This window comes from Platalea leucorodia, assembly GCF_965183815.1.
Source record: "Platalea leucorodia genome assembly, chromosome: 2".
Taxonomy (NCBI): Eukaryota; Metazoa; Chordata; class Aves; order Pelecaniformes; family Threskiornithidae; genus Platalea; species Platalea leucorodia.
Genome location: NC_138824.1, coordinates 127,788,316 through 127,811,280, shown reverse-complemented (window position 1 = coordinate 127,811,280; position 22,965 = coordinate 127,788,316). Strand labels below are relative to the sequence as shown.

The window sequence follows — 22,965 nt, the reverse complement described above, 5'->3', positions numbered from 1 at the left end:
CTTACACCCAAAACAAAGAATAATCCATGTGACTGAACCTACTGACACATAGCACTGGGCCAAAGAGGAGGACAGCATGACTAATCTCAGCAGCCCTTGAAGGTCAGAAAGGAAGAGAGAGTTCTCAACTATTTTGAGACTTTTTAGCTACAGTGTCCCTAATAATACAAGCTGAGACTAAGCACAGTCTGCAGGATAAGCCAATTCTCAGCAACGTGTTCTCTCAAAGACAAAGAGGCAACAGTAGCATAGCTGGGCCTACAAAGAATTTCAAGTACCAGGTAAACATCATGATCAAGGTGCGTCCCAAGAGAATCTTGTATCGGAACAGATCCAAGAAGCTGCCAGCCTCTCTGGAGCTCCTCTCTGCTGGGAGTTTTAATGAAAAAGTGCACTTCTGCTTGCGGTTCCTCTTCGCAATGAGGTAGAGGGCATCTTCTGCTTCATTCAGCCGGCCTTGTGAATAGAGCCAGCGAGGGGACTCTGGAATGAATCTGAAACACACATACATACACAGCTTTAGGGCTTTTTGCTTCTACAAGGCTGGACTTGTCTATGGAAATAAGGCTGAAATACATTTCAGTATAACAATTTTTCAAAACACCCTTCAGTTATAGAATTCACTTATTGAAACAGAGACAAAGCACGTTGAAAGGAAAGGGAACATAAGTTATGTAATTTAGATACCAAGCAATTGCTTTGAGTATATGCATATATACACACACACACACAGTACTACAAATTACAGTATCATTAGGACTCTTAAGAGAATTCAGAATTAAGGAGGCACCACATTACTACAAGTAACCACAGGATGTTTTTGTAACACTAACTAGTTGTCTTCTGCTCCACATTTTCCAACTTTTTCCCAAATTCTCTCCTGTAGACAGGAAGGCAGAGGCTGTGCAGAAGTCATGCTCCTGCTTCCCCATGTGCACTGTTCACTTGCTAGGTCTGTAACACCAACAGAGCCTACAAAACAAATCTTCTTCTGTTACTTTCAGACTCCCAAAACTAATTTAAACTTTAGGTCTGTTGCCAGAAGCTTTAAGATTTTTGCCTCTGACCAGAAGTGACATTTTTCCTTTAAAGAAAAGTGATTCTGTGCTTTTATAAAAGAAAAGAGCTTAGAAAGGAACACGCTTTCTTCCCCATAATAAAAAAAAATCTGATAGCATTTTCTGCAGCGTAATTTTTAAGCTATGTGGGAGGGAGGCAGTGTGAAATATGGAATAAAAAATCCTTTCTTACAGTAAGATAGGCCTCTGAGCACAGCTCTGAAGTCCCAAGCATAAAGCACTTCAAAAAATTGCACATAAAGTTAAAATTTTTTTCCAAAGGTCCCAAACAGCACTGTAAGTTTTGAAATATCAGAACTGTCATCTCTGCTTTTCACTTCATGAACAGCCTCTAAGACCTTTCCTTGAGTTCTGATGCTTCCTTTGAAAGGGTGTGTTGACTCTTTAGCAAAGAGCTTTATTCAAAAAGTTAGTTACTGAAGTTAGATAGATGCTGGAAGAAAAAAAAACCTTAAGTTTAAACAGCAGCTAAAGTTATTTTCTTTCAGTTACTGAGATTTTGCTATCAGGAAGTATATAAGAAAAGAACGCACCACATCATATAGCTTTCAGTGCTGAAGTCCACAAACAAAACCCCTATTATGTTAATAAAGAAGCCTTCTTCCTATTCTTTCCTAATCACATTTGAAAAATAAAAGGAAGCTGCCTATTTTTCCTTTCGCATGTCACCTTTAAGACTGTATGTGCAAGCAATTTTGATGCTGTTCCTTCTGTGCAAGTGCGATTGTAAGAGAAACATCATGTTATCACATAACCACAAAAAACATTTCTGTATCTTTTAGCACGTATATATGGTGTCTTGTACCACACTGGACAACAGTCTAGATCATCTATGTACACCTGTTAAAGAACAGAATGTGCTTCTACACCACTCTAGAGACTGCTCCCATCTACAGTAACAATGCATATACAATAAAATGTACACTTACATTTTCAAATACTGCAGCACTGCTATTTAAAGAAAGCACAGAACATGGGGTGGTAGAGGTTGAGAGAAATACCTTAGTTACACCATTTCATACCATCCTAAAAAAGCACCTTGACTTAGCTGTTTGGTTTGTTGGTTGTTTTTTTTTGTTTTGGGTTTTTTTTTTTTTTTTCATTTCTTATTTTTGACATCTTTCTTGATGAAACTCAGTTTGAAAAATAACTTACAGAGAGAGAAGAAAGACAACTGTTCCTTCCAGGTTAACCACAACAGCCAAAGTCCTCCAGGAACGAATGAAGTAGCCTAATAAAGCATACTGGGCAATTCCCACAGCAAAGAACAAGCCACCAATAGACCCTAATATACAATTGAAAACAAAACATTATCACTCCTTTAAGAAACATTATTAACTCTCAACACATAGGATTAGACAGAAACTAACACTTCATTAAGAAAAATCTACTCAATAAAATAGGCAAAACCACAGCTATTTGACCAAAGAACATTCCGTCCTTCACCCATGCAGGGCAGAAGTGTTATAGCTAATTGCAAAGATCAATACAAGTCCGAAAATCACCATTCTACATCCTCCTCACCCAAAGGCCCATGAACAATCAAGTCTTGTAATTCCAAATGCAAGTATGTTTCAGCTTTCTATGTGTAAAAATAAATACTACAAACCATTGGAAAACTGGTATTTTTAGGAATACATAGTATTCATTTGTAGCTCTCATCATTTTTAATATATCCTGTTTTGAAACAGTCTCAGCACAGCACTTTTGGCACTTGTCACAGGCTGGGTAAGTCAGGCCCAAGAGCTGTAACAGTACCATTTATACGCATATCTGAAGGACAGCTTCAACACTAGCAACCAAGACAGTTAAGGGTGTCTGTGTCTTTTGTTCTAAGTTATAAGGTTGATCACCACATGGGACAATTTTTTTTTTTTTACATATAAACAATAGTTGTCTCATCTTCCCATTATATTCCCAGCAGTGTGCCCAGGTGGCCAAGGCGGCCAACAGCATCCTGGCTTGTATCAGGAATAGTGTGGCCAGCAGGACCAGGGAGGTGACCGTCCCCCTGGACTCAGCACTGGCGAGGCCGTGCCTCAAATCCTGTGTTCAGTTTTGGGCTCCTCACTCCAAGAAGGACATGGAGGTGCTGGAACGTGGCCAGAGAAGGGCAACAAAGCTGGTGAAGGGTCTGGAGCACAAGTCTTGTGAGGAGCGGCTGGGGGAGCTGGGATTGTTTAGCCTGGAGAAAAGGAGGCTGAGGGGAGACCTTATCACCCTCTGCAACTGCCTGAAAGGAGGTTGTAGCGAGGTGGGGGTCGGTCTCTTCTCCCAAGTAACAAGCGATGGGATGAGAGGAAACGGCCTCAAGTTGCACCAGGACAGGTTTAGGTTGGATATTAGGAACAATTTCTTCACCAAAAGGGCTGTCAGGCACTGGCACAGGCTGCCCAGGGAAGTGGTTGAGTCTCCATCCCTGGGGGTATTTAAAAAAGACATGTAGATGTGGCACTTAGGGACGTGGTTTAGTGGTGGACTTGGCAGTGCTGGGTTAATGGTTGGACTCAATGATCTTGAAGGTCTTTTCCAACCTAAACCATTCTATGATTCTATGATTATATATAAAAACACTTCTGATCACTTTTTGAGAACTGCCAGGAATAAAAGAATTGCTATTTAGCATACAAACACTAAGCTCGGTTTAACAGAGTCCAAAATTCTGATGGATAGAGCTCAGCTATCACAAACCTTAGATGAGTATTTGGCTGTGTAACATTCACTGGGGATGTTTCAACTGGACTTTTGTCAACTTGAGTGATGCAGAAATCTGAATGGCCTCAAGTCATCTACAGTGCTTGTCTAAGATTCATATTAAACAAAGCAGGGCTCAAAGACCATGGTCACACAGATCCTCAAGCAGAGTTAAATTTGCAGCTGCTACAGTGTTATCTTTGGTGTGTCTCAAGTTGTGTGTGAGACTGAAATCTATAAATTCTGACAATAAAGACACCGACACTTAAACTTTACCTGCTAATGCCCAATAGGCAGTACCCACACACTCGTTCAGTAGAACAAAGGCCACCAGTGACATCCCACCATTCATCATCCCTACCAAGAAGCGAGAGATGGCAAAGAATTCATATGAGGGTGAGAATCCATTTGCAATGGCAAACAAGATGTCCAGGGCAAAACCTGGAAAACAAGGCAAAAGGTTTCATTTCAGAAGAGTACCTAAAGAAAAACAGAAGCATTTATTAGTATCTTTACTTGATGTTCAGTGGCATCTGTCTTAAGTAATCACAGTCAACAACTACAACACACTGCTACATACCACAGTTTGGGCAGAAATTTAAGTACGTAAAGTCACTATCATAGAGGGGGGACACAAAAGGAGTGGTTTCTGATACATAATTTGCAGTATTAAACTTTCAAATTCCTTTCACAGCAGACAATTTTTTCACATATTCATAACTGCTGTCTGGCTCCAGTTAAGATGGCTTGATATTTAACCCCATACAGAAGCCACAGATTAAATATATGACCAAATATCTCCCCTCATTCTTGGAAAGTAGTCCATACAAACTAGAGAAATGTTACTGGGGACAGCACATGGGGAGTTTGCACTGCATAGCAGGCCCACCTTTATCTGCTTTGAGTGAGGTTGTTCCTTTAAAAAAAAAAATTCATTTTTTTAATTCTACACACTCATCCATTGGCACAACTTTATAAATACATACACAAAACATGAAGTTCTAAATGTTGTTTGATCTGGGGACAGTAAAAAACCCTATGAGCTTTAAAACACAATAAGGATCACAAATACATAAAAATGAAATCATGCAGACTGGAGATAAAAGGTGCAACAAATTCCTAGCAGGTTATACATGCAAGAACATTGCTAACAAATTTCTAGAATGTATTAACTGCAACCTGTGGAGATCCCATGAGCATGACATGCATGAGTGTAAGCCCTTACAGTACGATTCCTAAATCCAGAATACCTTGATTGAACAGTCAAATATTAATTTCTTGCCCGTACTTATATTCCTGAAGTATACTGGAAGGACAAACACAAAATCACAGCACATTATTCACTGCTGTGTATCAAGCTGCCAGCAGAAACTGGGCTCTTGTCACTGATCTTCAGAGACACAACAAAATGAATGAAGTAGAGGTGTTAGGTGGCAGAGGTTACCTGTGAGATAGACTTTCTTCCTCCCAAAGCGATCTGACAACTGGCCAAAGGAGATTGCTCCAACAAACACACCACTGAAGTAGAAAGAACTGGCAGCACTGACTTTGTACGATGTGTTGCCAATTAAAAACCACTGGATGGAGGGAAAAAAGAAAAGAGGAGAGTTAACAGAACCCAAGCAGTTCACCAAAAGCCAATAGCTGCAGGGGGATGACACATACTTTAAAGGAAGATTAAATTCTGCATAAATCTCCTAAGCATCACATTCAGTCAGTCAGAGAGTCACCAAAACACAACTGCTGACTCCCAGACTCACCGGCTGGTACTAACAAATGGCACAGCTCCCTCAAATCACACGCAGTCTTTGATTCTAAAATCAAGGACAGATCCCTCAGAACATTGTAATTCTTGCAGCCTTCTCCCATTCTCCCTTTTATTGCCTTTTCTCATATAAATCTATTAGCTTAAATAGAATCAGTTCTACCTCTTGACACTGCAATGTGTAGGCATACTATGCCAAAATAAAAATAAACCACAGGTTTATGTCCAAAGATAATCCTGCATACGCTCCTCCTTATGAACTGTCTTGTCGCTGAGAAACACTTTGGTAGCATTAGACAGGTTTTCTGGTATTTCAAATACTCATTTTTTGCAGTCTACTTTGTGTCATTTCCAGTTCTTCTCAATTCCAAATACAAACCTGATCTTCATATGTTTGATTCTTACAGACTTAATGTCTCAGGTTGAATCTGACAGGAAATTCTTTCTCCCCCAAAACTGTAGAATGAAAATACACCATGCTCTCACTGTTCAAAAGTTATTTTTTTGTATTCTAAAAACTCTACATCTTGTATTCTTTTCTTTTTCTACTCCTCTTGCATCTTGAAATAATTTCCTCTTAGTGACGCCCAACTTTTCTTCCTGTGCTGGTAAGCTGGTGATTATGTCATTATCCCTGCAATAACACTCTAATCTTCTCCTCATAATCTTCTCTTCCTCTACCAAAACCCCATTAAATATCCTTTCTAGCAAAGCTTATATTATTTCAAAGCTCAGTTATAAACTACCTCACCATGAGAACAGAGCCATGCAATTAAACCTCACCAAGATCAGGGAGCTAACGAAACAAAGTCATTCAGAATCTCCAAGAAAATAACTTGCTTACTCTCAGTATATGCTTCATTTTGAATTGTCACTTTAATGGTGAGGTGTTTACTGATACGATAGGTAATGTGCCCATAAAGCATCAAGACTGACAAAATTCAATTTTGTGGTCCATGTGACCACAAATCAGCTTTTGAAGCTTCTCTAGAATTTAAAAACAATTCCCAGAAAAATACATCTGTATAATAGCATATGAGATTAATTTTACCTTGAAATAACATGGTCAGTTTGTTTTATAAGACCTACTGGTCTGCCCTAACTTCTGGTACAAAAATTAAAAGAGCTGCCAACACTGAAACTCAGTGACATTAGATGCCTTCTGTATCATTCAGGGATTAAGGGATAATTTGGTTGAGAAGCAAAATTTGTTCTGCAAATTAATCTCAACAGCTAAGAAGCCCTTTAAAGGGCTCAAGGCTTTTCTCTTTTACATAAAGCACGTTATATATATATATGCCTGATACTCATAAATCAAGTTTTTTACGTCAAAATATTTTTCAGTGTAAATTTGCAATGGTGACGTTATTAGTGATGCCACAAGATTAAGCATGAAAAACATCCTCCTCAAATGCAGAAAAAGCTTCTTTACACATCAGTAATGAAACTAGTGACAGGTATTCCCCAAGTAAGTGTGATATCACTAAAATCATTGTATTTAGCAAATAACTTCCAAATGTATGACACATTCAGCTAACAAATTTTGAAAAAATGTATTTTAACAGTGGGAAAGAGGAGAGGCAACAAGATTTTACACACGGACCTTTACTGAGAAGTACGTTAAAGAACTTCAAAATAGAATCTACACAAGCTGCCTTTTTTAAATTTTGTATTTTTCAAATAAACTTTATTCTTTATCTGCATTTCTTATCTATGCAACTAAAATGCATAAGAATCTTTACAAACTTTATGTCCTAAAACACTGCTAAGATCTACAAACATGTCTGACTTGTCAAGTTTAAGAGAATAAAAGATTCTTGGATAAATTAAAAAGCAAAAATGAAAAAGCCCAGAGAAAGTTTGAAAACCTTACTGAGCTTTTAATAATGCTTAAAAAATCCACCATCCATTAGGATTTCAATTTAAGTAGTGGCGTAGGTACTCATATCCTCTTTATTACCAAAAGCAGCAGCAATGCCTGTTGTACACAACTGCTTGGTACTATTCCAAAGCTGGCAGTTTTTATTCATATGCTCATAACCAATAAAGTGCTTTACAGGACTAATTCAGATGACAATAGCCATGAATCAAGTGGTACGACACTTGACTCAACTGTATAGCTCTAAATTCAGGTCTTTTAACAGATGCACTCGGATAGGGGTTGTGCACAGAACAATTTGACATTAACAGATACTGAAGGCCCCAGGAAGGGCAGGTGTTGCACACATCAGCGCAGAGTCTAGAATAATTTCTGCAGGGGCTGTGGCTAGACCATGATAGAAGACACAAAACAGAGGCCACACCAATAAAGCTAAAGCTTATTTTGCAATAGAATGGGGGGAGTTGCTTTGTCCACCTGTCTCCCCACCACCCATGCCTTCTCTCAACAACTGCAGAAACTACTTTCTCTCCCGTTCCTCCACTGCTTGCTAACTGCATGATGGATGCACTGCACACATTTGACCTTAGCAACAGAACCACAAGAGGTGGCCAGAAAGAGCTCAGGGTCCATAAGGGTTTTGAGCACGTTAGTACAACAAATGACATGATTCCAGCTCAATTGTGGAACCAGGCTACAGGATCCAATACATAACTTCCACATGGAAAAGGTGGGAACAGAACTGTCGTCAAGATCTGCATAGCAAAATAAAGCTATTTCTTGTTGCCAGTAAAGATATGAATAGATTACCTCTTCTCTACCTGGAGGTAGCACCCGTTTCATTTGCTAATCAAAACATGCATTAGTATGGAAAAAAGGAGTACACCCAGCCCCCCACAACTGACCCAATAAGATTTACTACTCACACACGAGGCAGCAAAACACATTTCAGACTTACCTCAGAGACTATCGAGGTGAAGCTGCTGCTGAAGTGTACGTGCTTATGCACCTCGCTGCCATTGGCAGTTAGAAGCCATTCCCCAAAAGCTCTCTGCTCGCTCACCGACTGGTTGGTGTGGCTCTGATTAGCTGAGAGCTCTTGGAGGTCCCACTGGTAGGGAGGAGTTGCACCTACCAACGCGATGAGGATGGCTTCAGTGGCCACATAGAGCTGCCATGAAAGACAAAAAACAAAGATGCTAAACATACATCCAAGCAATGCTTCCTCTGCAGTTGGATCAAATCAGTATTAAAAAATATTCCTATTTTATATTGGCCTTCTACCACTACAAAGATGCCATGTATAGCCTCCATCTACCAAATATCACACACTAAAGAACCACGACTTCAACACGCTGGTTCTTGCACTTTTTATCTGTTGATTATTTGAGAGAAAAGAAGTTCCCCTCCTGACACCCTTCCCTCAGTCAGAGGCCCCCACCTCTCACACACAGCAAGTGCACCTCCTGGATGCATGAGAAGCTGTTAGCAGTACTAAGGAGACAAAATAAAACTATTCTTTAATGCAAATCTATTACTCTATTATATCCTCTCCTTCCACCTGTGTTGTTCATTCCCCTGCTTTGACATTTGGAATACATCTCCTCACTATTTCATACCTAATCTTCCCCAGTTTTACCAAAATTAGTTCTTTCCTGTTTTTTAATCTTCTGCAAAAGTGTTTTACTCTTAAAGAAATAGCAGCACACATGTGAACATACATATGCATTTTTTAATATATCTACGAATTTATACAGACACAAAAGGTCTAAACAGAGTGACTAACAACTGGCTTTGTTCAGGTAAGAATAAATAAGACTGCTGGAAACCCAGACATTTCAAACCTGGTCTAGAGCTGGGTCACTGCTGCTTGCTCAGAACATCCACAGGCCACTGCTTTAACAGTCTGCATTACAACTCCATCTTAAAACCCAGTGTTTTTAGACCTGTTTGAACATAGAAGTGCCACAAGTTCTGCAACAGAAGACAGACGATAAAGTCTTCTGACAGACCAAAGGAGTTGCTGGTAACAAAGATATCCCCACCCTCCAAATAAAACTTCCTCTTGTCTCAAAGCCCTCACTGAGGAACAGTAACTCCTGACAAAAAAAAAAGAGGATCCTGTTGCTTCCCCTGCCTACTACTTCCTCCATAAAAAACAGCTCAGCCATGCCACTCCATCCCTCAAACCCCGCTTCATTCACCTCCCGACTACAGCTCTTGCTCTGCTCCCAGCATCTCCTCCATCTGTTCTTGGGCAGAACGTACCTGCAAGGAAGCGTGTTCTCAGAAGGCTGCTACACAAATAATTCTCAGAACTGGGAAGACCATAGATAGGCACAAAAAGGAGTCCGAGGACCTCTGAATTTTGATGCAAGCAACACCAGGTAATCCTATTCTGCTCTGTACAACAGCTGAGCAGTTGGAGTTACACCCAGATCTAAATGAGAATTACTACCAATTAACACACAGACCCCTGAGATATTACCTGAAGGCATTTTCTTTCCATCAGCTCCTTTTTGCATTCTACATGATAAACTGCTACTGTAGTGGCATGAGGTAAATAAATATTTTTAAAAATCATCCTCTTTCCATTTTTTAATATAAAATTATTGAATATCAAAAGGAATTTGGAAGAAAAACCACAATCTGTTCACTATGTCATTAGTTAAGCTAAAGAACAACTTCTAGTTAGACAACAATGAAAAGTAAAAGACCTCATCTGGCAAAGGTGGCAATGACCAAGATTACATGGGGAAAGAGGTGTTAAAAAGCTGAGTGGCCATGTTATAGGGATGTGTGGATACAGTACTCAAGAACAGTTTGAAATTACTGAGAAATGAGAATTGTAGGTCATGATCTGTGGTGCATCCCTGTACTCTGACTCACTCAGACAATTTCGTGTCAGGACTAAGTGATAACATCCTTGCTTTTGTCTTGTGAAATAAACATTTTTGAAGCAGTTCAGGAAATGAAATCCTCAAGGCACTTGGTTTAGAGAAAGAAAGCATAACGCTTTTCATTTTTGCTCTAGGTGAAACCCACCCCAGCTACAGGAAACTAAATCAAAAAATAAGTGATTGCAGGCACACAAAGAAATACTACAGATATTTTTTCAATAAAAAAAATTCAGCCTTAAGCATCCTAGTGGCTGCAGCAAGCAAGGACATAACAAAGATAGAAACACTTTCAATTGATCTGTTGAATCAGAAAAATGTATGAAGATGGAGATATGTTTTGATGTTATCAAATAGTATTGTCCTATATTCAAGTTCACTGGAGTCACTGCTGACACAAGACTGTTTCTCCTAGTGATCATCTGCCTTGTACTTTGGGTAACAGGATGGTAAACCTCTTCATTTCATTGCAAAAATAAAACAAACCCAAAACTCACAAAACACTCCCCCAAATTCATTTACAATTCTGAAGACCAGAAGCATTTTCTAGACGTTGTCTTAAAAACATGACAAAGCAAACTCTAAACTTAAAGAAATTCAAAATACAGGTTTTATCATTCAAGTAAGAGGCAGGAGTTTGTTAATGAATCTGGAGATTCCCCCCCTTAAGAACTCTAAATGCTTGCACTTAGCAGTAACATAGTTGTGTAGACCAGTGATCAATATAAAATGCTATCAAATCAAATAGAAATACTATGTAACAACTTTATAAGGTATAAAATGGCTACATTATATGCACTGTGGCAAACAAAGCTCTTAAATTATCATTTGTTCTATAGCCCAAGTCAAATTTATGTCGTTTAATGTATACCTTCTATTCATAAAACATTCTAATTGTCTCTATGTGGATGTTAATGGTTTCCTACCGAATCCCCTGCACTGATCTGTATTAATCAAGACGAATACCAAGCACAGGAGAAGGAGGCAGCAGCTCATAGTCACTGATGATGAAATGCTGAGAGTTTTGTTAGTTTGCTTTAAGTTTCTCCTGTTTGTTTATATTCTCTGTAGGTTAAAATTTTACAGTCCGTCTAGATTAGAAGTCTATGGTATAAGATTTATTAAAGGCAACACCTTAGTAACCTGTAAGCTTTCACTTTCTCTGCTAAGTATAAGGAACTTTAGTCAGCCATTTATAGTTATTTCATTAACAGGGTTTGAAATTAACTTAAAATTAACATTTTGAAATTAATATTAACAGAAATGCCTGGAATGTCTTGACCAGCTTTCTTGGTTTTTATTCTTGGTGTTTATTTTCATAATAAATTACTTCAAGAAAAATGTAGAATCTCTAATAATACTAGCAAGGGAAGGGGAAGAAGAAATTAAATAGTTTAATTTGTATATAATGAAAACACACACCAAAATAATTTAAGACACTTTTAGACCTCATAATTTATCCATTATGAAGCACAAATGAAAAATAAAAGCAAGACTTAAATTGTACTAAGAAGTGCTTTCAACCTTTTTAATCAGCTCATCAGCAATTCACAACCAGCCTGGTCATTCTAGAAAAGTATCAGCTGAAGCATCCACTGCTGAACAAAATAATGAACAAGCCACTAACTTCTGGCCTTTCAAATACAGAAATATTAAAACTGCAGCTCGAAGACAGACAGAAATTAAGGAAGAACAACGAACGACCTTGCTCTGGTAGAAGCCTATGATGAAAAGATGGTTACAGTTTAGGATTAGTTATTTCTCCTGAACCCATGACAAGCAGCTGAAAAGCTGGAGGGCCACCTCATTTTTGAAAATCTGATGATCTCATCTGCTCTGAGTTATTTCAAAAGGGTGATTTGCCTTTAAACTCACTTGATTTTTTCCCCTCAATAACTCTTAGAAAAGCCCCAAAAATGTCTTCCTGCTGCAGAATTATTATTTGCTGCTGACAACACACTCTTCTACCAAAGGATCTTTCCCCTCTTGGTAGCAGAGTAAGAGAGAACACCATAAGACAGAAAGGCAGGCTGTTGTAGTTACAAAGCAAAGAATCACCATGTGCAGAACACTATGCAATCTCTCAGACATGTAACCACCCCAGCCCCACTCTGACAGGAAATATTCCCCGTGAAGAATGCAACCACTGTTGATTATTACTTGTGCCAATGACAGTCATAGAACCATAGAATCATTTAGGTTGGAAAAGACCTTTAAGACCATCAAGTCCAACCGTTAACCCAGCACTGCCAAGTCCACCACTAAACCACATCCCTAAGCACCACATCCACCTGGCTTTTAAATGCCTCCAGGGATGGGGACTCAACCACTGCCCTGGGCAGCCTGTTCCAATGCTTGACAGCCCTTTCAGTGAAGCAGTTTTTCCTAGTATCCAACCTAAACCTGCCCTGGAGCAACCTGAGGCCATTTTCTCTTGTTCTATCACTTGTTACTTGGGAGAAGAGATCGACCCCCACCTGGCTCCAGCCTCCTTTCAGGCTGTTGCAGAGAGCGATGAGGGCTCCCCTCAGCCTCTTCTTCTCCAGGCTGAGCCCCCCCAGCTCCCTGAGCCGCTCCTCCCCAGCCTTGTGCTCCAGACCCTTCCCCAGGCTCATTGCCCTTCTTTGGACACACTTGGTAGATGAAGTTGTATCTATCTAGACATACTGCTTAGGTACAACAAATAGGTTTGTAGACTACTAGTTACTTTAAAAATACTTTTTGCCTTCTACTTTTGTTCTATACTTAAAACTGTTTAAGAAAACATTATATAAACTACTGATTCTTTCCTTCAGAAATATGTGATCAAAGTACGAGAACTCAGCTCAACCCAGTGGTTAAGAAGGAATAATACCAGAGGCACTACAGCCTTTGGCAGAACTTAGCGTTTCTGTAGAGAAACTGAGAAAACCAACCCAATTTAGAGTTTTTCAACCTTAAAATGTAGGCCTCCAGAATCCACAGAAGAAAGTCCAAAGTCTGTCCAAACCCATACATAACTTTATTCTAGACATTCTTTAACACCTACATTGAAATCTAACATTGTACAACAAACCACAACTCACAGAGCCTTGTTTCTTACAGGTTTGTGGAAAATGTCCTCTTACCTTCCCCTTCTTCTCATAGAGGGTATGTCAGAGTCTGCTTATAACTGGAGAGCAAAACAGAGGGTGGAATGCAGACGGTGACAAAGGAAAGTCAAAACAAAGTTCCACAAAGGGTTCTCCAAGAACAAAATATTCTTCACACAAGATCACATGGGTAAATTTAACTCTGAATATGCATACTTTGTGAAATTGTGCCAATAGCATTAGATTCCTCTACCTCTTCCACCACCCCATTCTCCCAAACACCAGAACAAACAAATAAAACTTACCATCAAGAGACAGGTTGCTACTACTTCCTGCAAGCTGGATTTCTCCACAGTGCTATAAATACAGATAATGAGTCTGCTGTTAAGAAGTCAGCTGTCAGTCTTGTGCTGAAGCAAAACCTTGCAAGACAATTATCTATATGGTTTCCTCTGGGACAGATGAAACAACTTACAGGACTGAAAAAAGCTCAATAGGATTCCTCTAATGTGGTGTATCAGTCTCTTGAATAAGTTAGCACCTAGTGTACTATCTACCACAGAAACATTAAAAATGACCATAAATACATTTTTTTTCCTTCAAAATAACATAGGAGGTACAGGCAATGCACATGATGCTAAGGGGACCTGGAATTTGCTAATGACATAGAATGGAGAAGCAGGTTCTATAATGTTTCTGGCACATTACAAAGTACACCACCCTGAAAAAAACCCTCACAGCCTTGCCCTACAAAGTATCAAGTTCAGTGACAGAAATTAGCAGAAGTTTTACTATATGTTTAAACCATTAGCACAGCAGCCAACTGCATGCTGGTAGACTGAAAACATGAGTCCAGAACTACTTCAGGCAGTATAGCCTAAAGCATTTGCATTTTTGTAGTATGCTGGACTACGTGCAACAACACTTAAGAAAGGTAAATATACTTATTTAGCATGGACTCATATACTGCATCTTAAAGGGCTGGGACAGGACTTGCCACTGCTGCAACTGGATCATCCTGAGCAAGGGAAATAAGTCACCCTCACATCATAGGTTGACAGGCCTCTGAACATGAATAAGGAAGTCGGAAGTATTATTTTTCTGCCTTTAAAAACAAAAGAAAGCAAGAAAGCTTAGGTGTCTTATTAAAATATCTACATGTAAACTTCCAGTTCCTCTGCCAAAAATGCTCACACACTGGTAAGTTAGAGAATCCAGACAATAAACAAAAACCAAAATTATGAAAAGCACTGTAAGTGCTACCTCTGCTTGAACAGCAATATTCAAGAAAATTAAATTACTTTAATGTGCAACCAAGTGCCAAGACTCCTCAGCTGACCATCAGCCATACAGTTCCATCATACCATGTCCAAAGTGCCACTCCACTCTTCTTACATAAAGAAGGACTTAGAGAGAATAAAGCAAAAAAAGTGCCAGAAGCTCCTATGCCAGTTTATGAACATACTACAAACCAGCCGAGGAGTGAACCATCTCAATGGCACTGTAGGATAACATGAAGAAAAAGTCAGCAACTGCTGGTAAAAAAAAAAAAAAATCAGGAATTGTGGGCTGACAAGTATCAGGCAGAGTTTAGTCCTGCTTCCACAAGCAGGATTATTCTTTTGCCTGCATTTCTTTGTCCCTCTTTCTCTCCATGTCTTCCAGCCTGCTTTGGCTATCAACATATCTGAGTCACAGCCAGTATCATAAGAGATCAAAGTTCACACCTTAGCATGCTGGTTTGGGATGCTGCCAAAGAAGATGGGCGAGCATCTTGGTCTCACAGAGGGAGTTCTGCTAAGACTCTGAGAAGAGCACATTCTTGGCTGTACCTGGACTTGCTAGCTACTAAGTGACTAAAGCATTTAACTTGGTAAAAAGATGCAATAAAAGCACACACTGATTACTTCAGAAGCTTCTGCTATTTAAGTATCCAGACTAAAAGACATTGCTGGCATTTGTGTAAGTGGCTTTCAGTCATTTATTAATTTTAAGCACTTGCCTGAGAATAAGCAATTGAGTCTACTTGTCTTTTGTTGTTTGGGTTTGTTTTTTTTAAATCAAAAGTCTCAGGTTTACTGCTATTTCAGGGCAACGTGATGCTCCAGAACTGAAAGAACATTTTTTTTCCAATTTTGTGGTGGAACTTGCTAAACCAGTGATTTTCAACTTAGCGCCTACAGGCCTCAAGTCCCTGAATTACTTCTTAAAGTCCTGGGAAAAATAATTAAGAAACACAAAGCTGTCAGCAGTCTTAAATTTATTGTACAAGGATTTAACATCTTTGGTGGGAAGTCTGTAGGGGGTCTGCAAATTGAAAGAGATTGAAGAGCTCTAGTCTTTCTCTCTATATTTTAAGACACCAATAACTGATCCGCATACCACAAAGAGAAAGCTGGAATAAGTTATACATACAACTCTCCTCAGCTTTCCTTACCTGAGGATCTCAAACACTTCATTGTGCCTTGCAAGGCAAATTCTTAACACCCTTTCCCCCCAAGCCCACCAGGATTAGGAAAATGACCAGGTGAACACAAATACAATGTTTAACCAGGTTAAGTCCCAAACTTTGTCAGAGATCATGTTGTAAACAGACAAGACCTCAAAAACAGATGCTATTGCTCCAGAGGGACTCCAGTCCCACTGGGCTGGTACTTGCAAAAAGTAAGCAGAGGTTTTACTTAATGCAAACAATGCACACGGAACACTACATTACCTATAAACAGAATATTAACCACTCCGGTTAAAACAAAGCATTTGAGAGCACAAAACTTTATTTGGGTCAGAAATAAAGAGCAACAATCATGTGCAAGTTGGAAACAATTGTTCTGAGTTATTCAATTACACACCTACCAGTTCTATCACCCAAGAGAAAATTAGTCTCTAAAATGGAGGAGGTGTCAGTCAGGAGAACCCTGATGATGTGGCTTGCTAGTGGAAAAATACAGGTAATTTATTGCCTACAAAACAGGGGAAGTTAGAGACTGTGTGCACACATGGGCAGGGAAGAAGGAAAGGGAGATAAAGATTAAAAGTATTTGTATTATGACACATTATGTCTTTGCTATCCAGTAGAATTATGCCTGTTAACTCCCAGGCTCATCTTCTGAGGGTGCTCAGAGGACAGACTGGCTAGATGGATTGTTTCAGAGTCTGCCAGGCTGAAAGCCATCTGGATTAATAGCAGAAGATGGGATTGCTTCAGATCCCACTGAATCCAAATACCATCCCATGGCACAAAGTATTCTATGTAACAATAACTTTACTGTTAATAATCTGAAAACATCTCTCCATATGTTTTACCCGCACTCCATATAAAGATGCCAGTCACCACTGACACAGTGCCTCCCAAGCACCTTCCGTTCCCAGTTGTAAAAAAGACATTGCAAAAGCAAGGCATGGAGCCACAGCTAGAGCAAAGAGCGCCAGAGCGAGCTCCTTCTGACAACTTCACTCTTTACACAGCACATCACCTTCACTTTTCAAAAAGTTTCATTTGGGTTTTTTTTTTTAATAGGCAGAACAATCTGCTTCCTTCCCTCTGTTGCTAGGCCTTCAGAATGTTTACTTCTCTGTGCTTCTCCCAAAACTCATGCTTCTTGCTACGCCCATCAGCAATAATTCTGTTAAGGTCTTTACAACAGGACATTGAAGAGGCATCTTCTAGGACTGAACTGCACAGAACCCGAAGTCAGCTTTGTAAGTTAAATTGCAAAAGCTGACTAGATGTGTTGACATACACAGAGAACATGTGGTTTCAGTGTCAGAGTGAATGTAGTCATCATTAGAAGAGCGAGATGACCCAGAAATTGTGAACGACACTTAGAACTACCTAAATACGAGCTCAATTTCATGTGCTTTGCAGTTCAGATGCAGCTAAAGGGAAGGTCTCGGGGCTACAGCTCATGTTTCTTCTATACCTCAAGCTTGCTCTGACCATACTTTTCCTCTGCATACAAGCATAAATTTAAAGCTTAGCTGTATGGATGATGCACTGGTTTGGATTAAGACACAACATAATTTTGAGGGAAGATGGAGACGTAGGCAGCTGATAAGGTATTCATGACTCCCCTCTACTCAGGATTATTTTTTGAAAAAGTGATAGCAAGTTATCTAGTTAATCTGCAAGGAAACAGTTATTAGAATTTAGACTTCTGCATTATATCCGAGAGTTAAGGACCCCACTGCTAATGAAGCACGTCACAACTCAGCGTTGTTATTTCAGGTGTTCTGCAGAACATAGCACAATGTCTGCATCAGCTGCATTCATGTTTTTAAGGTTATAACTATAATATCAGAAGAGATAAGTGATTGTCCTTTAAGGAACAGTTAAGGATCTGAAAGAAGTAATTACAGAAAGGCAGACCACACTGCATCTTGACTACATTTCTGATTCTTCTGGAAGCTATGTTTCATTTACAGAAGGCCACTAAAGGACCAAGGAGTTCTGCTTAGCAGCTAAATAATTGAAATGAAATGTAACATGGACCAAAGAATTACCTTTTTTCCTTAAAGATTCCCTCTACCCAACTGGAGCAAACAGCAGGATTGGTCTTCACTTAGAAGTTTCACCAACTTTCAGGTTGAAATATTCTTAGCTAAATGAGTAGCAGCATATCTTTCTGTGTGATTAGTTTACATCCTTACAACCACCTAGTTTATTCTTCTTCCCAAGCAGGAACAAGCTATTCCAGAACAAGGAATTATATTCAGTGATGCAACTACTCTAAAAGCCTTCATCACTTCTACAGGGAAAGGAGAGTTCCAGTTTTGTATCTTACAGAATACAAACCTGACTAGCCAAAAGCGCAGAGCCTCGTCCAACTCCCTAATGCCAAGACACTCCCTCTACATTCTAAGAGTTAAGTCAAGACAAATCAAAGTACAATAAGCAGTCACAGCCGATTAGATGAGAGCTTCTGCACACAGAGGTATCGGTGACCACCTGCAGCTTTCCAAACATTTCCACCACAAACAAGCCACATGCCACCTAGGAATCAGTAGCCTAGGCCACTAACTCTAGGTTATGTAGGATCCCCAAAGCCTGACTGAACTCGCTGTCTTCGAGGCTAGCTCATGGAAACCTCAGCTCAATTTCACTTCAACCAGCCCTTCGCCTGACAAACTGCGTACTCCCAATTTGCTCACCGGGTGACACAAGGCATAACTCCTCAGGCAAGGCGGCACAGATAGCATCAGCCATGTGTCCCAAATTCACTCTACAGAAGTTCACCCTGCCTTTGGGCAGAGGTCACCTTTGCCTCAGGAGCACAGCAAACTGCTGCAGGCTAAATCCAGAGGAAAAGAGCAGTTACTGCCACCAGCAGCCCTCAGCAGAAGACCTCCAACACCCACCTTCGCCCCAGGCAGCGCTCACCACAGGCGCATCCACCCAACCCACTCGAGAGGGACACCGCCCGCAGCACCCTCACTGGGCGGGTGGGGGCATCCCCCTCCCGGCGCTGCCTCCCCAGGGGTGCTCCCACGCCAGTCAGGGCGCTTCACCCTTGGGAAAGGGGCGGGAGGGGAGGCGACCGCTCACCTGGAGGAGCACGGCCAGCAGGACGCACAGGTACACCTGGTAGGGCCCCATCTGCCCCACCAGCGGGAACGCCTCCTCCACCTCCATCCCGCTCCCCGCCCGCCGCGCAGCACCTACGAGCGGCCGCCGAGCAGCGCATCCCCGGCCCGGGGCGGGGCGCGGAGCAACGGCCGGGCCTTCGCGGAGGAGGAGGAGGAGGAGGAGGAGGAGGAAAGGGCGGGAGGCGCGAGGCGGCGCTCAGGCGCAGGCGCCGGGGAGAGCGGCTGGGAAGCGGCCCGCCCCGGGACGCGCGCGCAGCCGCCGTCCTGCCCCGGCGCCCGCCAGGGAAGCGGAAACGCAACGGCCGCCGCGCTGCCGTTACGGGCGTTAACGCCCAGGCGCGCGCACGCTCCTGATTTAAAGGGGGTTGGGTGGGGGAGACGGGAGGCTCGCGCGCTCCTCCAGCTGCTATTGGCCGCCAGCGGGGAGAGGGGGCGGGGCGGGAGGGGGCAGCGAGGGGGGCGGGAGGTGAGGTGAGGTGGGGTGGGGTGGGAGCCTGAGGGGGTGTGGGAGGCCTGGGGGGGTGCGAGGGGCTCTGTCAGAGGACTGAGGGGGTTTGTGAGGGATGGGAGGGGGTTTGGGAGAGGATTGCGAGGGGTCTGAGGGGGTGTGAGGTCTGGGAGGGGTCTGAGGGGGTTTGTGAGAGGACTGAGAGGGGTCTGAGGGGAGTTGTGAGAGGTCTGGGAGGGGCCTGAGGGGGTTTGTGAGAGGACTGAGGGGGGTCTGAGAGGGTGTGAGAGAACTGTGAGGGGTGCGAGTGGGTTTGTGAGAGGACTGAGGGGGTCTGGGAGGGCTGCAAGGGGGTTTGTGAGAGGACTGAGGGGGTTTGCGAGGGGCTTGCGAGGGGTGCGAGCAGGTTTGTGAGAGGACTGCGAGGGGTCTGAGGGGGTTTGTGAGAGGACTGTGAGGGATCTGAGGGGGCATGAGAGGTCTGGGAGGGGCCTGAGGGGGTTTGTGAGAGGACTGAGGGGGGTCTGAGGGGGTGTGAGAGAACTGAGGGGTGCGAGTGGGTTTGTGAGAGGACTGAGGGGGTGTGAGAGGTCTGGGAGGGCTGCAAGGGGGTTTGTGAGAGGACTGAGGGGGTTTGCGAGGGGCTTGTGAGGGGTGCGAGCAGGTTTGTGAGAGGACTGCGAGGGGTCTGAGGGGGTGTGAGAGGTCTGAGGGGGTTTGTGAGAGGACTGTGAGGGATCTGAGGGGGCATGAGAGGTCTGGGAGGGGCCTGAGGGGGTTTGTGAGAGGACTGAGAGGGGTCTGAGGGGGCGTGAGGGGTCTGGGAGGGGCCTGAGGGGGTTTGTGAGAGGACTGAGGAGGGCCTGAGGGGTGTGAGAGAACTGTGAGGGATGTGAGAGTGTTTGTGAGAGGACTGAGGGGGTGTGAGAGGTCTGGGAGGGCTGCAAGGGGGTTTGTGAGAGGACTGAGGGGGTTTGCGAGGGGCTTGCGAGGGGTGCGAGCAGGTTTGTGAGAGGACTGCGAGGGGTCTGAGGGGGTATGAGAGGTCTGAGGGGGTTTGTGAGAGGAGTGAGGGGGGTGTGAGAGGTCTGGGATGGGTGCGAGGGGTCTGAGGGGGTTTGTGAGAGATCTGTGAGGGGTGTGAGGGGGTGTATGAGAGGACCGAGGGGGTTTGCGAGGGGTTTGTGAGGGCATTTGTGAGAGGACTGTGAGGCGTTTGTGAGGGGTGTCAGGGCAGCAGCATGGTGGTGCCTTGAGCAGCTGGGTTGCTTACAGCAAGCGGGTGCCAGACTGGGGAGATGGGTGCTAGGCAGAGGCGGGTGGTGTCCTCATGAGGTGGAGCAGCTCTGGTCATAGGTGTTTAGCAGGGTAGGCGTAGAGAGGCATTACCCCTGGAACGTTGGTTAGACCAAGGCAGTGCACTGGCACTGCGGGCTTGGCAAGGCGGCTGCTCTGGGTCCATGCTAGTGAGGTGGTTCTGGGTTTTATGGCCATTCTCCATGCAGCAGCTTAGCTCTGATCATCGTGAGATCACATCGTCATCATAAGAGCACAGCTAAGTTACAGCCTGTGCTTGGTGAGTTTGCCCCTTCATTGAACAGTGTCAGCCCTGTGTCTGTACCCACCTAGTGCGCACTGCTTAAGTTCTGTAAATTCATGCAGGACCCCTAAATCCTGACATACCTCAGCTGTGGAATATTCTGTGATTATACTTCATAGCATAGCTGCTGGCAGTGAAAAAAACAGATTTGGCATAAGACTATTATGTAGGTGCCACTAGAGTTCAGTTCTGGACCTACACAAATCTTGCTGTTCTTGATTTAATCCCTAGTGAGGACATACTTCTCTTACAGCTGTCTTCATAAAGCTTGTCGTGTGTTTTATGCTCGTCGTGTGTTTTATGAAAAGTATTTGCCATTTATTTAGAGAGCCCTCATTGTGAACGTGCGGTAGAAGTTCTCACTTAGAAGTAAGGAGGCTGGCTTGTGAAGGAACTTGAACTCTACTGAGTGGGAAGGGAAGGGAGATAAATACATCTGTGAAATAATAATATTCATGCAAAGTGGCCATGAACTTCTCAGTCCATTTTCATTCCACCTTTACAATAAAGCTCCAAGAACATGAAACAGCTTAGATTGTTGAGACACTCTTACCTGGTGGTACCAAAAAGCAGCAGCAACATCTTTATGCTTGTGGCTTTTATTGTATGAACAACAGCTGGAGAAAAAGGAAGAGAGTTGTGTCGTGAGATGTGACCTTTAGGACCATGCCAGGAGCCTGGGAAATAATACCATTTCCTTGCTGTAAAAATCTTGGCAAATTGACAAGCATGGAAGCAATTTACTCTTAATATGAAAGTCACCTTTGCCCTAAGCACTTCTTTTCATATTTGAGGCTTAGTACAGATTGATTAAAGGCAAAACAGCAAAGGATTTCTGAAATGTCAGGACCTTTCTGGTGTTCATCCAACCGCACTTGTCTTGTTTTATTACTCGGCTAAGATGCAGAGGAAGCATCCCGCTGCTCAGGACGCTCTACGTTCCTCTCCCCTGCACCCTTCCCGCCCTCCCAGTCAGTTCAGACGCACTCCAGGGCAACCGCAGCTTTACTCCAGCTTGCCCAGCACCAGGGAGGGCTGTTGCCTTTGCCATCGGCTCTCGGCCCCTCCTCGACTCTGGGGTCAAGGTGAGCAGAGTCAGGGCGACGGTACTCGCCCCCATCAGGAGGGTACTGCCTCCCAAATCGCTGTGCTCCCTTCAGCCGCCCGGCACTTCTCCTCTTCTCTCTCTCTCGCTTGGGACCTCAAGCACCCCTACTGCACTTGTGTGGGTGGTTCCCAAACGGAGTCCAGCAGAGGACCATGAAGATGATGAAGGGCCTGGAGCATCTGTCATGAGGGGAGAGGCTGACAGAGCTGGAGGCTCTCAGGCTGGAGCAGAGAAGGCTCAGCGAGGAATTCCCCAATGTGTATAAATACCTGATGGGGGGGAACGAAGAGGAGGAGGGCAGGCTCTTCTTAGTGGCGTCTACTGACAGGACAAGACGCAATGGGCACAAGTTAAAAAAAACATTAAACTCAGTCTGAATACAATCATTTTTAAATTTTTCATTTGTTTGGTTTTGGTTGGTTTTTTACTGTGAGGGTGATCAAACACTGGGGCAGGTTGCCCAGAGAGGTTATGGAGATATTCAACACCCACCTGGACACGGTCCTGGACAACCGGCTCCAGCTGACCCTGCTTGAGCAGGGGGGTTGGACTAGATGATCTCCAGAGGTCGCTTCCAACCTCGAGCACATGGTGATTCTGTAGCTAGCACATCCCAGCTATGACTGAGCCTCTCATATTTCCACTTCATTCTAAACCTTACAGATTTTGGTCACCCCACCAAAGCCGCCTGATTTTAGTAGGGATTTGACTTTTCATTTTTACTTGCAGTAATACCTGAGTGTTGGCAGAAAGGTGGTGTTTCCGGGTCAGCCTGAAGGATGGGACTTGGCAGGAATGGCTGCAAAGTGGTTACCCGTGGGACGCTGACCAGAGGTATGAA

General features: G+C 42.9%; 1 protein-coding gene across 1 annotated transcript in view; it reads right to left on the bottom strand.

The window, feature by feature from the left end:
• Nucleotides 1-19,014, bottom strand: part of SLC22A15 (solute carrier family 22 member 15) — a gene marked incomplete at its 5' end in the record, with an annotated part of 32,153 nt that extends 13,139 nt beyond the window's left edge. Inside the window, 6 exons of the mRNA XM_082334781.1 lie at nucleotides 279-494; nucleotides 2,235-2,364; nucleotides 4,050-4,214; nucleotides 5,218-5,350; nucleotides 8,376-8,588; nucleotides 18,928-19,014. Of these exons, the coding sequence (XP_082190907.1) occupies nucleotides 279-494; nucleotides 2,235-2,364; nucleotides 4,050-4,214; nucleotides 5,218-5,350; nucleotides 8,376-8,588; nucleotides 18,928-19,014 (944 nt within the window). The remainder of the gene's footprint in view (nucleotides 1-278; nucleotides 495-2,234; nucleotides 2,365-4,049; nucleotides 4,215-5,217; nucleotides 5,351-8,375; nucleotides 8,589-18,927) is intronic.
• Nucleotides 19,015-22,965: the final 3,951 nt, after the last annotated feature.